Raw genomic sequence first — 13337 nt, forward strand, 5'->3', positions numbered from 1 at the left:
AAAACATATCAAGTAAACTGAAGTTGACCATTCATTTCCTTTGTTACGGCTACCACATCAAGTCAAACAAAGAACCATAACAAGGCAGGAACAGACCCATCTTTTCCGGTGGAGAGGATGAAGTCAGACATAAAGAAGCAGAAGAAAAAGAGCAATGCTCGACGTGTTCACGTCCTCATGTTTGCTGCTCCCCGTCCTGCTCGGGTTCTTCAGGCGCTGCCTCCGACGGTGGCTGCTCCGCCGTGTTCTGCTTCCCCAACGCTGCCTGGATCACGTGGTTGTAGCTTCCCTTCTCCTTGAACAACTGCGCGAAGTGGTGCTTGCAGTAGAGGATGCCGTCGAGCGCCGCGTAGGACGAAGGCGTGAGGGTGCAGCCCCCGACGGAGCACTTGAAACAGGTCTTGTGGTACGACTCCCCCTCCATGGTCAGCTGCCACAACAACAAGCCACAGCGACGTTAAGTCTGAGCTACGTTTATTGCTCCTGACACGCATTTGATGCGAGGAAGAACGGACCGTTTCCAAGGGGTAAGCTGTTTTCTTGCAGACAGCACACTTGTCTTGAGTTCCACTGAACATGGAGGAGATCTTACTTGGTGTCTTGGACTGGCAAGATCGTGATCATGTCAGCTAACCAGTTACTTGGACACTGAATCATGCATGAGTTAATTAGCTCACCTGTTCGTTCCTCTCTCCAGACTTTGCGCCTGCAAATCGCAAACCTAGCATTAGCCTCGAAGCTATAATGTACCGAAGCATGCATCTGAAACGACGAAGGAAAAAAACCTGCAGGGAATTTTTTGGTGAAGGTTCCTGTCTCCTTGAAGAGTTGCTCGAAGTGAGGTTTGCAGTAGAGGACACCATCCATGGAGGAGTAGTTGCACATCTAGGAAGACATAGAGACATTCCAAAAAGTATCGATGTATGAATGTCTAATAATCACACAGGGGGAACTCCAGTCATACTGCAGATCTTAAACTAGATTTACCGAGAGAGTGCCCTTGCAGTGACTGCACTTGAAGCAGCTCTTGTGATAGGTAACTCCATCTGCGCTCAAGAGATCTATGAAATGGACAGTCTTCTCGCATTCCTTGCACTTGTCCTGGGTACCAATGAAAGACATGGTGAAGAACCAAAATCCAAGGTTGCTTACTGCTACCGTAGACAAAGAAGCTCCAAAAACACGAAGATCAATGGTTTGCATGCATGAAGTCTGCCAAAATGGAAGGCGACAGAGCCGAGAGGGGGGGGGAGGCGATCAACGTTTTGCATGAAGTTTGCGAGGAAAATATGGGAGCACGGGAGGAAAGGTAGGAGATGGAAACGGAGGGATGTGAGCCTCTAACCACGAGACCCAGTCAAGAGTGACGAGGTGAAGGGAAGACCTCACCTTCCTGTCTACGAGACCATATGAGGTGTCTTTCTTTAAGAAAAGGGAATCATATTATGGAATTGAAGTCCTTTGGTGATCTTTAATCATCCTTTTGCTTTGAATAAAACAATAAAACAATAAAATTGCTTTAACCAATATGGTAGAGTGGTTGAGATTATATTTTGTGTCTTAAGAGATGCTTTTTATGCATGAGTGCCATTATATACAGCGATCAAATTCCATATCTATTATGTGGGAGAAAGAAATAACACTACAAAACCAATTAGTTTGAGGAATTCATTCTATTCCATCATGCATTTATTGGAAATTTCCTTGTTGTTTAGAAATAACAACAATGTAATTCGAACCCTAATTTATTATATCAAAGTTAACAAACCCCATCTTTAAATATGTTGATTATTTATTCTATATTATCTATCATTTGTAAGATCATTATTTATGTCAAAATATATTTAGTAAAATGTAACTGATGTATAATCATGATTTTTCTGAAAGTGAGGTGGGAAGTGCTTCTAAAAAAAAATATTTTAAAAAAATAAAATTAGTATTAAAATTAATTAATAATATAAATTTTATAAATAATAATAATATTATTATAAAATTTATCGTCATTCTCATCATTCATGACGAGAAAGATAATCATAAATTTTATTCTTATAATTTATAAGAAAAAAATTAATCATAAACCGGTATAAAAGCTTACCTTTAATACAAAGAAAGGAATTTTTTTTTTACTATTCATATTTGTATTTATATATTTTATGTTACTAATTTGGACATCGGAGGAATAAATTCAAAAAATCTTTCGATATCGATATTTGTCCAAGTGACACATGTTTCTATCTTAAAGGTATCTTGGATAATCTTATGCATATGTGTTCGAACTATATTGCACTGATCAAATGTCAATAATATATTCTCCTAATAATATATAAATTATTAATAAAAATTTTACATTAGGTTAAAAATAATACGCATCATTCACGTTTTTATTCTCATGCCAATGATTCTCCATACATATTACTACTCTCTAAGAAAGCTTTGATTTGACATATAAAATTAGGTGATTTAGACAATACACGAGCGTCAATAGGAAGAATGAATATTATAATATTACGAGTTCTCATTTTTACAATGCATTACATATTTTATTAGGTATTAATGGTATATAAAACAATTTAATCGGAGTGATTATTTGCTTTCGGCTTATAAAATCGCATTATCTCATCATTATTATCATTTTCAATGATGTCATAGGAATTGTCAAATATTCCTCATCGCCACTATCATACATTTAATATTAGAAAAAGGAAAAAAATCTTTAGTTTTTATTTAGAAATAGTATTTTCTATGTAAATAAAGAAAATAGGATAAAAATTAAAGTAGAAAGTTTTAATGCAACTAATGCCACCTATCGAAGGATGATCACCAATTTTAGAAAAGCACGGTGACGTGGTTGAATATGCTCTCGACACGTAGAGCACGGTGGGGCCCGTCTTATACCAAATTAGTCTTCTAGCCGTGCCGTAATGGCATTGCTGATGTTTGCGGATGATTCCAACCCAACACCACCCTATCCTATCTCGAAATTTCCAGACGCGTCGGAGGGCTTCTTCGTCATTAACCTCCGCACGGTGCTCTCCGTCGTCGTCGCCCTAAAAACGTACCCACGGCGAAACCTTCATCCAAAAATTCGTCGGTTGTCAAGTCCGTTCAGCTCTTGACGGTAACGCCTTCCTCTTCATCTTTCCGTCTCCAAAGCCTCGAGTCTCTTCTTGTTATCGCGACGGATCGACGCTTCGAAGATCCTCCAATCAACCTCTGCCTCGGATTCTTATGTCTTCCACTCCGATCTGAAAATTCCTTATTTTGATCCTGCTTTCTTGGTTTCGTTTTTTTTTTTACTCCATTGCCCTTTTTGTGGAGGATCTTCGTTTCTTGCTTTTGTGCGATTTTTTTTTTCTTCGTTTGTCGCTTAGAAGAGTCCGTTCGGGTGATCCGATCCAAGTTGGAGATGAATCCTCAAGGTAGATATCCTCCACCTGGTATGGGCGGCAGCGGCGCGGTTCCGAACCCCAATTTCTATGCAAGAAACCCTCAGCACCAGCAGCAGTATGTGCAGAGGAATCCGATGCAGGGACAGCAGAATCAACAGTTTCAGCCACAGAAGCACCAGCATTGGTCGAGGCGGAATCAAATGGGGGGCGATTCTGGTGTTGGCGAAGTCGTGAAATCGGTTCAATCTGACGCAGTAACTTTAATGGATTCCAGGTAAAAGGAAAGGCGAAAACATTAATGAAAAATATTGTAGCTTTTGTTATGTGTACGTGTAATTGTTAACTCTACTTTGGTCGATTTTTTGTTGTTTTGTTTTTGACATTGAGAGCCAGATAATGAATCAAATGCTAACACCACCGACTAGATGTTTTATTCAGTATGTAACTTTTGCCTGGAGTCCCCAGTTACTGCTAACAATAATTTTATTATTTTTATATTGGAATTCATTGTAAGCGTTATTGCAAAATGTCTTCAATGTCTTGACTCAAGTCAAAAAAGATGATTGCAGATTGCTTAATCCTTTTCTTTCTTTCTGATACCTCTACAAGTTTTGATGCTTGGAGTTTCAGTTCTGAATTCATTAGAAAGATTTAAGACCGTGGTATAAATTTTGTTCAGAGGTTTCAGTTTTCAATAGTAAAAATTAGAAAAAGGAATGGATCTCTACTAGTTGCCTTGGGGAAGTTGCACTCAAAGTTTGGAACATTTGTTACGAGGAGGTTTCAATTGACGTTAAATGCATTAGCTATTAACGAGTCAGTATCATTTTGGTATGATGCAACATATCTTACGGTTATTTGAGCGACTCTTGTTCTTGGGATATGTGTATCTGTTTATTACTACTTTTGGAATCCAAGGTAAATTTTGTTGAATGATGAACTTGCAGTAGCCCTAACCATATGCAGTGATCAATAATTTATTTTGTAGGAACCCTAATCGTATGCAGTGATCAATAAATTTTCCTTGTTGGAGAAGCCTTTGGGTACTAGTTGGGAGTATGTAGTTCTATGTTACATTAAGTATAGTAAATATGGCTTTATTTGGAAGGGTCTAACTTAGAAATACAAAAATAAATTTACAAGGTACTTGGTTTCTTGATATGGTACACTCCATGATATTTCCCATTTTCCCTGTTGATTGCTTTGTTTTCTAATTTTTCCTAAGATAGATAGGTCCCTTCTACATCAAGGGGCTTGATTGAGAAACTTCATGCGATTTAGAGTTTTTTTTTACTGAGTACCTGGGTAATAATTTTAAATGACTCAAATTAAGACTCTGGACAAAATGTACTCCAAAATTGATAATGTGATGCAGCAGAGAGTGGTGTTAAGTATATATATTTTAGTAACAGAATCAGAGAAGAAGAGGGATCACATAAATACTGCAGGACAACAAGTTCAAAGCTTCCGATCATCTGTCTCAACTAACATGCATAAAAGATTTGATGTGACTCTTATTTATACATTGCATAGGACTCTAAAAGAAATCTCTTCATGGAGACTCTCTTATCCAATCTGTTGATGAATTTTATGCACACTTAATTAATTAGAATAGACTACTAATTTAACATAAAATAACAGTAGAACTCTCTTAATACATATTTAACAGTATAGCAGAAATAATTCTGAAAACAGGATAAAAAATTGACTTACTTTAGGCTCAAGTACACTTAAACTAGATTTCAAGTAAGGAACAAGGATGCATCATATTTGTAGTCCTTTTATTTATTAGAGAATGTGGTGCAAAATGGCTTGTTGAGAGACCATTTTAGTGGAAATATGTCGGAGGGATTCAGTATATTTCTCTCAATTGTCTTCAATGCTTACTTTGTTGGTATTTAATGGAATTGATCATTTGGAAGTTCATCCTCTGAGAAGACAGAAACACACATTGTTTTTATTGGTTTAGTAAAAGCAACAATTCTTTGATCTCTAACAGAATTGGTAATTATGGGATCACAAAAAGGGAATTTCCATGCACTTGTGCTGTGAGTGAGAAACTTTGAAGTGAAAAATAGGCAAATCAAGAATCTACTAGTACCTTTATCCCAACTTGTTGGCGGCTTTATTACATAAGAACTGCTGTAGTATAACATAATAGTGTATGGCTAAAATTATAATGGATAAACTGGATTTGTTAAGAGTTTTATAGACTTCCCAATTTTGTGGATCAGTGATGTTCCATAGCTGATTGCATAACGAGTAATGGCTACTGGTCAGCTCTTTTGTTTGCTTATCACATTTGCTTTTACACAATGTTTCTGATATGCTGCTTCATTTATAATGATTTAGATGCAGATAATTTCTTTTGCATTTTTATGACATAGATCTTTAGCAGTGTAGTTGTTGAGATTCACAGTTTTGTAGCTCATGAATGAAATAAGAGTTAATACTCTAGAATCCTTAGTGATTTAGATGCAGATAATTTCTTTTGCATTTTTATGACATAGATCTTTAGCAGTGTAGTTGTTGAGATTCACAGTTTTGTAGCTCATGAATGAAATAAGAGTTAATACTCTAGAATCCTGAGTCATGTGACAGATACAAGGTCACTTGGTAGATGTTGACAAATCTTGTTTTGGCTTATAGCTGGGATATATTACATATTACTCTAGTCGGATCTACTTTGCCTGCTGCTGCAATTGATGAAATTTTTTTTAATAAAATTCTATATGGAACTGCTAAAGACATATATAATATCTTTTGTTTTGGCATTTCACTATTTATATTTTGGCCTTACCAAAGAAGAATGACTTGACTAAGGTATTATTGTCTTTACTTATAAAAAAAAAAATCTGGATTAATTGATCTCCCATGTTCCTGAGAATTTTGCACTAGAAATGTGAATGCATGGGATCAGCTGAGGAATGAATGAGCTCTAAGGAGGGATGAGAGAGGGAGGCAACTGGCCATCAATTGGTTAAGGTCCAACATCATCTGAGATCAACCTTATTTGAGAGATACACCTTGCTCAGATCACATATGATGTACTGATGCTTTTAATTTATACATTTTTGGAATCTATCCCTTTGACACTGTAGATCCTTTGATTCAATATTATCTCTTGTTGATCATAGTATTATGTTGATGTTTAATGACATCTACATATCTGCCAAATATATATTTTTTGGCACCTACTATGCAATAATTCTGAACATTTGCAGTTTTATCCAGGAACATTATGACATAAGCCACTTACTGTGATATCATTTTTTCCCCTACTAGCTCATGGTAAATGTTGGGGGCCAAACAGTTTGTTAAATATGATTCGAGTGTACTTATTACATAATATAAAAGAAAAATGAAAAGCTGAATAGTTGGATTTTTGTTGATTTTGACTGCCAAATTTTGCTCCTTGTTTTAGTTCTGTCGCACATCCTTGAAGCTACTTGTTAGATATTAAGTATTTTATTTTGTAATACAGTAATAGATTAATTTTGCAGTTTTTTTTTTACTCTATAGCATTTTTGTTTTATGCTTGGGTTTGGAAACTCTATTAAATTTATGAATTTTAACAAACCTATAGATGAAATTGACAACAATTTTAAATTTCCTGTAAACTACTCATTGGAACTTAAATTGATGATTTGGAATGTTATTGTTTCTTTTACTGAGAAATACTTGTATTTCGGTCTATTACATCATGTATGATAATAGTTGAGTTCTTGTTCAGTAGAATTTGTCACTTTGTGTCAGAACTACAGCCTTTCTTTTTCTTATTTCTTTGTCTTGGTGGTTACAGTTCTCAAGATTGGAAGGCACTCCTGAAGATACCACCATCTGATACTCGTTACAGGACAGAGGTAAAATTTGGATTGTGTTATGTTACTGTCATAAAGATGGATTTGGTTAGGCTTTTGACATATTTCCTTTAGTTATCTGAAAAATCTTTTTTTGTTGGATTCCCTTCCACCTTATTTTGTGCCATCATGTTTGGTCATTCATGTTTAATTTGTCTACCAATTTTATCCGTTGTTTGCAATTTTCTTTCACTAAGTGATGTGTTTAACTCAACAATGTTAGACAGCCATTGTGCAAATGAATTTAGGTATATTGTTTGCTTAAATGTTAGTCTTATCACTGAAATAAAGAAAAAGAAAGGTGGCCTGGTCCAAAAAGTTCTTGCTAATGCAGGATGAGAGTCAACACATGCAGCTTTGTCTATTTGGGTAGAGAGGCTATTTTTGTTATCACTAGATCAGAAAGGAGCAACCTTGTTGTGGCACCTAGATCCACACTTTTGGTATTGAAGTGGTTATTGAATTTTTGATTTTTTTGTAATTTGAACAGATTTGGATGCTGCCTTGCAGAAACTGGTTGAATTATCCTTATGATTCTGGAGAGAACACTGTGTAGCACTTCCATTATGCTCTAATTTTGTTGGAATATGATGCCTACTAGTATCTCATAAATTAACAATATTCTTGGCCTGTTAACATATTTAGCCTGTCATTTAATATCCCCAAAGATGCAATATATGTATGGTAAAGTGCCCAATATTTGATGATATCTTCTTGATGTCTAAAGTTCTTTGTTTTTCATGCATGTTACTGCCATATGCCTTATAAAGGGATCATGTTAATAATGTAATTATCTTGTATTCGTATGAAGTAAAACATTAATTTAGATTAATTGATTGGACTTGCATCAGTGGCAGGATGGATCCTTTTCTGTGCTTATTTATTATCTTCTTTTGTATGCCAAGATGTATCTCTGACATGTATTTTACAGGATGTGACTGCAACTAAAGGAAATGAATTTGAAGATTACTTTTTAAAGCGGGAGCTTCTTATGGGTATATATGAGAAGGGTTTTGAAAGACCTTCTCCTATCCAGGAAGAAAGCATTCCTATTGCGCTCACTGGAAGTAACATTCTTGCCAGAGCTAAAAATGGGACTGGCAAGACAGCTGCATTTTGCATTCCTGCACTGGAAAAAATTGATCAAGATCGCAATGTCATTCAAGGTTTCTTGTGATTGCTTTGGGCTTTTTTAGGAGTTTGAATTTCTTGTGATAATTCTCTTGATTCATATTTGTACTTAATATGTTGTTTTCTCATTCTGAACACCATGCTTCTGAAAAATTATTGCGTCATTTTTTTATTTTTGATATTTGCTCTTTTACTTATTTATTTTATTTATCTTGTGGTGCTACACTACATATATGATATGCATAATTAACGTTACCTTGCACTTGATCTTGTTGCATATTTTATGTGCTATGAAGACTAGCACATACACTAGCTGGAACTTGAGAACTGTTTCTAATTGCTTATTGATAAATTTGTTCTTCAATATACAGTTGTTATATTAGTTCCCACGAGGGAGTTGGCTCTTCAGACATCACAAGTTTGTAAGGAGCTGGGAAAACATTTGAAGATTCAAGTGATGGTTACAACTGGAGGAACCAGCTTGAAGGATGATATAATGCGTTTGTATCAACCTGTCCATTTGCTTGTTGGTACACCTGGGCGAATACTTGATCTTGCAAAAAAAGGTGTTTGCATCCTTAAGGATTGCTCAATGCTTATTATGGATGAGGTACAAAATACAAATAATTATAAATATTTGTTTTTCTGAACACAACAAAATTATAATGATCTTGGCCTCTTGGGATTATTGGACATTTTGTATACGTTTCTTTGCTTAATCTTAGGTGACATTCTTAAACATGCTCTTCTTTCAAGAATTTCATGATCAAGTTATTTCTTTTGGACACTCACAATATTGATGATTACAAATCATTTCTTGTTTTTTAAAATATTTTTCCATGGTTTCTGTTTGTTAGAAGAAGAATTTGATGCTACCTTGTTATTCTAAGCACTGGATGTCACTATGATACTTGTGTGCTGCAGTTCTGATCTTATTGTCAAATGTAAATATAGGTGATATCACTTTATCTAGCCTTCTATTTCGAGTATGATTATTACATTTTGTTCATGCTTCATTTTCCTTGTTTGAAAATTAGTTTGTATATTTTTTTATTAGCTTCTACGGTTGATTGGATTAATTTACATATCAAGGAAGCTATGCTGTGTAACTTTCCTTCTTATCAATTCATTTTCTACTTGTGAAAGAGTTTTAAGGAAAATATCCAATTCTTTTCGAGGTCGTAGTGTCTATTTGTATACATACATATCTTCCCATCTATGGTTTTTATGTATCAGTGTCTTCTGCCTTTTTCATCTTTCTGCCTCACAGAATCCCTCTCCTTTTGCAGGCAGACAAACTTCTGGCTCCTGAGTTTCAGCCATCAGTGGAGCAGCTTATACGTTTCCTTCCTGCTAGTCGACAGATTTTGCTATTCTCAGCAACATTCCCTGTAACCGTGAAGGATTTTAAAGACAGATATCTTCCTAAACCATATATAATTAATCTAATGGATGAATTAACCTTGAAGGGAATAACTCAATACTATGCTTTTGTGGAGGAAAGGCAGAAGGTCCACTGCCTTAATACACTTTTCTCTAAGGTTAGTCATTTTACCATTGGCAATATGCATATTGTAAATTGAAGTTGTGTTGTGATGCTAACAGGCATTACTTCTTGCAGCTTCAAATCAATCAATCCATCATTTTCTGCAACTCTGTTAATCGGGTTGAGCTTTTGGCAAAGAAAATTACTGAGCTTGGTTATTCTTGCTTCTACATTCATGCTAAAATGTTGCAAGATCATCGGAATCGAGTTTTCCATGACTTCCGCAATGGTGCATGCAGGAATCTTGTTTGTACAGGTTTGTCATCACTGCCTCAAACTTCTTTTCTTGTGTCTAATGATGTACATGCTTGTTTATTTATTTTTATATTTTATGCTATTAGCAATCGTCGGCAGCGTCTAAAATCTTAGTCCGGTATGGGTTTCCAGACCTTGTCTGACCGGTCTGGTTCCAGTTAACCCAGCAGTATACCAAACATCTTGTAATTTCAGTATATGCATGGAATAGTAGTTGACAGGGGAAATGCTTGTGGACTTTCGCATCCATGTTTGATGTGTTTGTGGACTTTCACATCCATATTCATCTCTTATAAAGTTTGTATTGGTCTTGCACTCGTTTACTACCTCTATTTTGGCATTTTTGGCCTTCCTACTGTCATTTATCCCCTTATATTATAAACCATAAATGTGAATATGCTGTCTAACTTCAGTGCTCGTATCGTTATTGTTTTTATTAATTAATGAACATCAGTTGTAGATCTATAAAGGCATATACACAATACAAGGATGAAATGTTCTTTGTCATATATTTATTTTCTAGTTGAATGGACCATTATAAGTTGAAATGGTTGTCATGCCTGCTAAATTCATTGTAGTTATTGACATTAATTCCCCTTCAACCATCTATATGTGCAATGAATTACATAAAATTGGGAGTCTCATATTTTTGTTGTTGTTGGTACTTGTTATTGTATTCTCTCTTGTATGGGGAGGCAGTTGCAGTTAGGCCACCACCCAAAAACCTTATGTTTGGTTGTCTCCATAATTCTCACTTTGAGACAACTGGAATGGAGTCCCTTCCATTTTACTCTTGAAATAGGCTCTCTGAATATTAACAAGTCATTAAGGTGTAAAGATTTCATCTGGTCCTTCCCACGCATTAACAAAAGGCTCAAAACCATTGAACTTGGGGGATTTAGCAAAAAAGGAAAAATCAGAAGACCTGGTAAAACTCAAGCGCAATGTTTTACTTCAAAAGTGTATCCTGTTGGTCATTTCTGATATCCTTGTTTTAGTTGAAATTGGTGATAGATTGTTTATATTTTTTAATGGCTTTTAACATTTTGTCCTTGATCTTGCAGATCTGTTTACTAGGGGTATTGACATTCAAGCTGTTAATGTTGTCATCAATTTTGACTTCCCCAAGAATTCCGAGACATATTTGCACAGGGTATTGTTTTTTCAAAAAATCATATGATATATGCTAGTACTTTGATTAAGTTGGCTGGCTACTGATACTATTGAGTTTTGAGTCAAAAAAGTGTTCATATTTTGAGCCATCAGTTTACATGGTGATTTTGTTTTGATTGTTCTGTTTTTAAAATTTGCTATTTGACTGCTTGTTCCCACAGTCATAAATTATGTTATCCATCACATTCTGGAATTGGAAGCTTTCATGAATTAATCTTAGAAGGCATGTCTTTGACTTTGTTAGGTTGGTCGTTCTGGGAGATTTGGTCACCTCGGTTTAGCAGTAAATCTCATCACCTACGAGGACCGCTTTAACTTGTATGCACTCTTACCAGTTCTGGACTTCCTTGGTTCATTTACTTTTATTCCTTTATTTTGTTTTGACAAGAATTATTATATGATTGCAGGTATAGGATTGAGCAAGAACTCGGAACTGAAATTAAGCAGATTCCTCCCCAAATTGATCAAGCTATATACTGCAGATGATCAATGACAGTATCTATCGGAGTTTTCATATTTGGTGAACAATTGAGGCCACTTGTAAATACCAGCATGTCAAGTGAGTATGGACAACTCAGTCGCATGTTTTTTCTCCTGCTATAATGGCCTTCCACTATGTGGTAAATATAATGTTTAAGAAGCAGTGGTACTTGGCAGACTTGGGTTTTCGCAGTTGTTGGGGTGATATTGGATTTGGGTGAGACGTCAATAATGGCCTCTAAACCATTGTTTGAAGCTTGTCTTCCTTGGCTATTTGTTGATTCCATATATTTAGTTCTATTATTGAAGAATCTTTCATCATGTGCAGTTATCTTAACATCTGTGTTTATGTGGGCAAATATGCAGGGCTTATTTTATTGCCTTGAAGGTGACTGTGTGGGGCATCCATGACAACATAAATCAGCTTTAATGGTCGAATCTGTATGCTCAAACCTGTTGTTTGGTAACTTCAAATTGTTGGTACATTTTTCGCAATGGATTCCGTATCTCTAGTATGATACCTAATGTTAGCGCAGACAGAATTGTTTTCTTGGCATCCTAATTAGATTGTCACCCTACTTTTTATCTTGGCATCACGGACGGGTTGTTTATGTCATTCTAACTAAGGTCACTACCTTAGTTACAGTTCCCAATGATCGGAAGGATGGTTATAATTTCCCAAAATTTTCATGAGTCTATATTCTATCCTACTCAATCTACGTGTCTCGTTTGGTGGTTGTTTCATTCGATTTTCCAGTTTGGTTTTCATAATTAATACCTATGAAGTTTTCCCAGTATAGGATGCAGAACAGGTTATTCTATGAATAAATGATATCGAATGCACAGTGCTTGGTGAGGATAAGCTAGGAAAGGGAGCATGGTCGCGTTTGCTCGGTTGCTCGAACGAATCGAAGTTGTGATATCATCAGCTGATTGGGAATTTGCCTTGGGGCATTTATTCTTATGATACATAGGCTTTGTGTGTGTGTGCGCGCGCTCGCGTACATTTATTCTTATGACACATAGGCTTCATGTGTGCTTATTTTTATTTTTATTTCGATTAGCGTTGCCTGTTCTATTTATTCTTGTAGAACATTTTTCTTGAAACTATTTATTTCTGTAGATTGTTTTTTATTTTCAAAAAGATAAAACTATTGTTGGTTTTGTCGGCACCTCTATCGTCATCTGGCTCTCTTCATGTCTCATTTTCTTTCACACATCCTCTACTCAGTCGCATTGCAGTACTATTGACTTTCCATCTAAGAGAGGGTTGGCTGCCTCCACTCTTGCTTGTGGCTTGCAATTGCGTTGATTTTAGCCTTAACATTGTGTGCAAGGTTGCACTCGAAACAGGTCTCTTATCTACTCGTTGGCCTCTGTGGTTGGTGGGGAGGGGAGGGGGGGATGTAAGGGTGGCGAAGGAAGTGGGGCCTCGTGGCAGTAGTGGGATGAGCTTGCGATTACGAGGGGTGATTTGGCCTTCCTCGAGGAAGTCGAAGGTGT

At 36.0% G+C, this 13337-nt stretch overlaps 2 protein-coding genes across 2 annotated transcripts; one reads left to right on the plus strand and one right to left on the minus strand.

Moving 5' to 3' along the window:
- Positions 1 to 77: 77 nt before the first annotated feature.
- LOC135627244 (LIM domain-containing protein PLIM2b-like) lies at positions 78 to 1244 on the minus strand. The gene is made up of 5 exons (XM_065133260.1): positions 988 to 1244; positions 786 to 885; positions 678 to 706; positions 516 to 605; positions 78 to 430 (listed from the first exon to the last, which is right to left on the minus strand). The coding sequence occupies exons 1-5, from the start codon at positions 1201 to 1203 to the stop codon at positions 176 to 178; spliced, it is 690 nt and encodes a 229-aa protein (XP_064989332.1). The 5' UTR covers positions 1204 to 1244; the 3' UTR covers positions 78 to 175.
- Positions 1245 to 2963: 1719 nt separating this feature from the next.
- On the plus strand, positions 2964 to 13006 carry LOC135626732 (DEAD-box ATP-dependent RNA helicase 8-like). Its single transcript, XM_065132310.1, has 10 exons — positions 2964 to 3663; positions 7192 to 7252; positions 8181 to 8415; positions 8752 to 8990; positions 9670 to 9921; positions 10002 to 10182; positions 11246 to 11334; positions 11599 to 11672; positions 11762 to 11913; positions 12201 to 13006. Exons 1-9 carry the CDS (start codon positions 3407 to 3409, stop codon positions 11838 to 11840), a joined length of 1467 nt encoding a protein of 488 aa, XP_064988382.1. The 5' UTR covers positions 2964 to 3406; the 3' UTR covers positions 11841 to 11913; positions 12201 to 13006.
- The last annotated feature ends 331 nt before the right edge of the window (positions 13007 to 13337 follow it).

Source organism: Musa acuminata, chromosome BXJ2-11 (assembly GCF_036884655.1).
Source record: "Musa acuminata AAA Group cultivar baxijiao chromosome BXJ2-11, Cavendish_Baxijiao_AAA, whole genome shotgun sequence".
Lineage (NCBI taxonomy): Eukaryota > Viridiplantae > Streptophyta > Magnoliopsida > Zingiberales > Musaceae > Musa > Musa acuminata.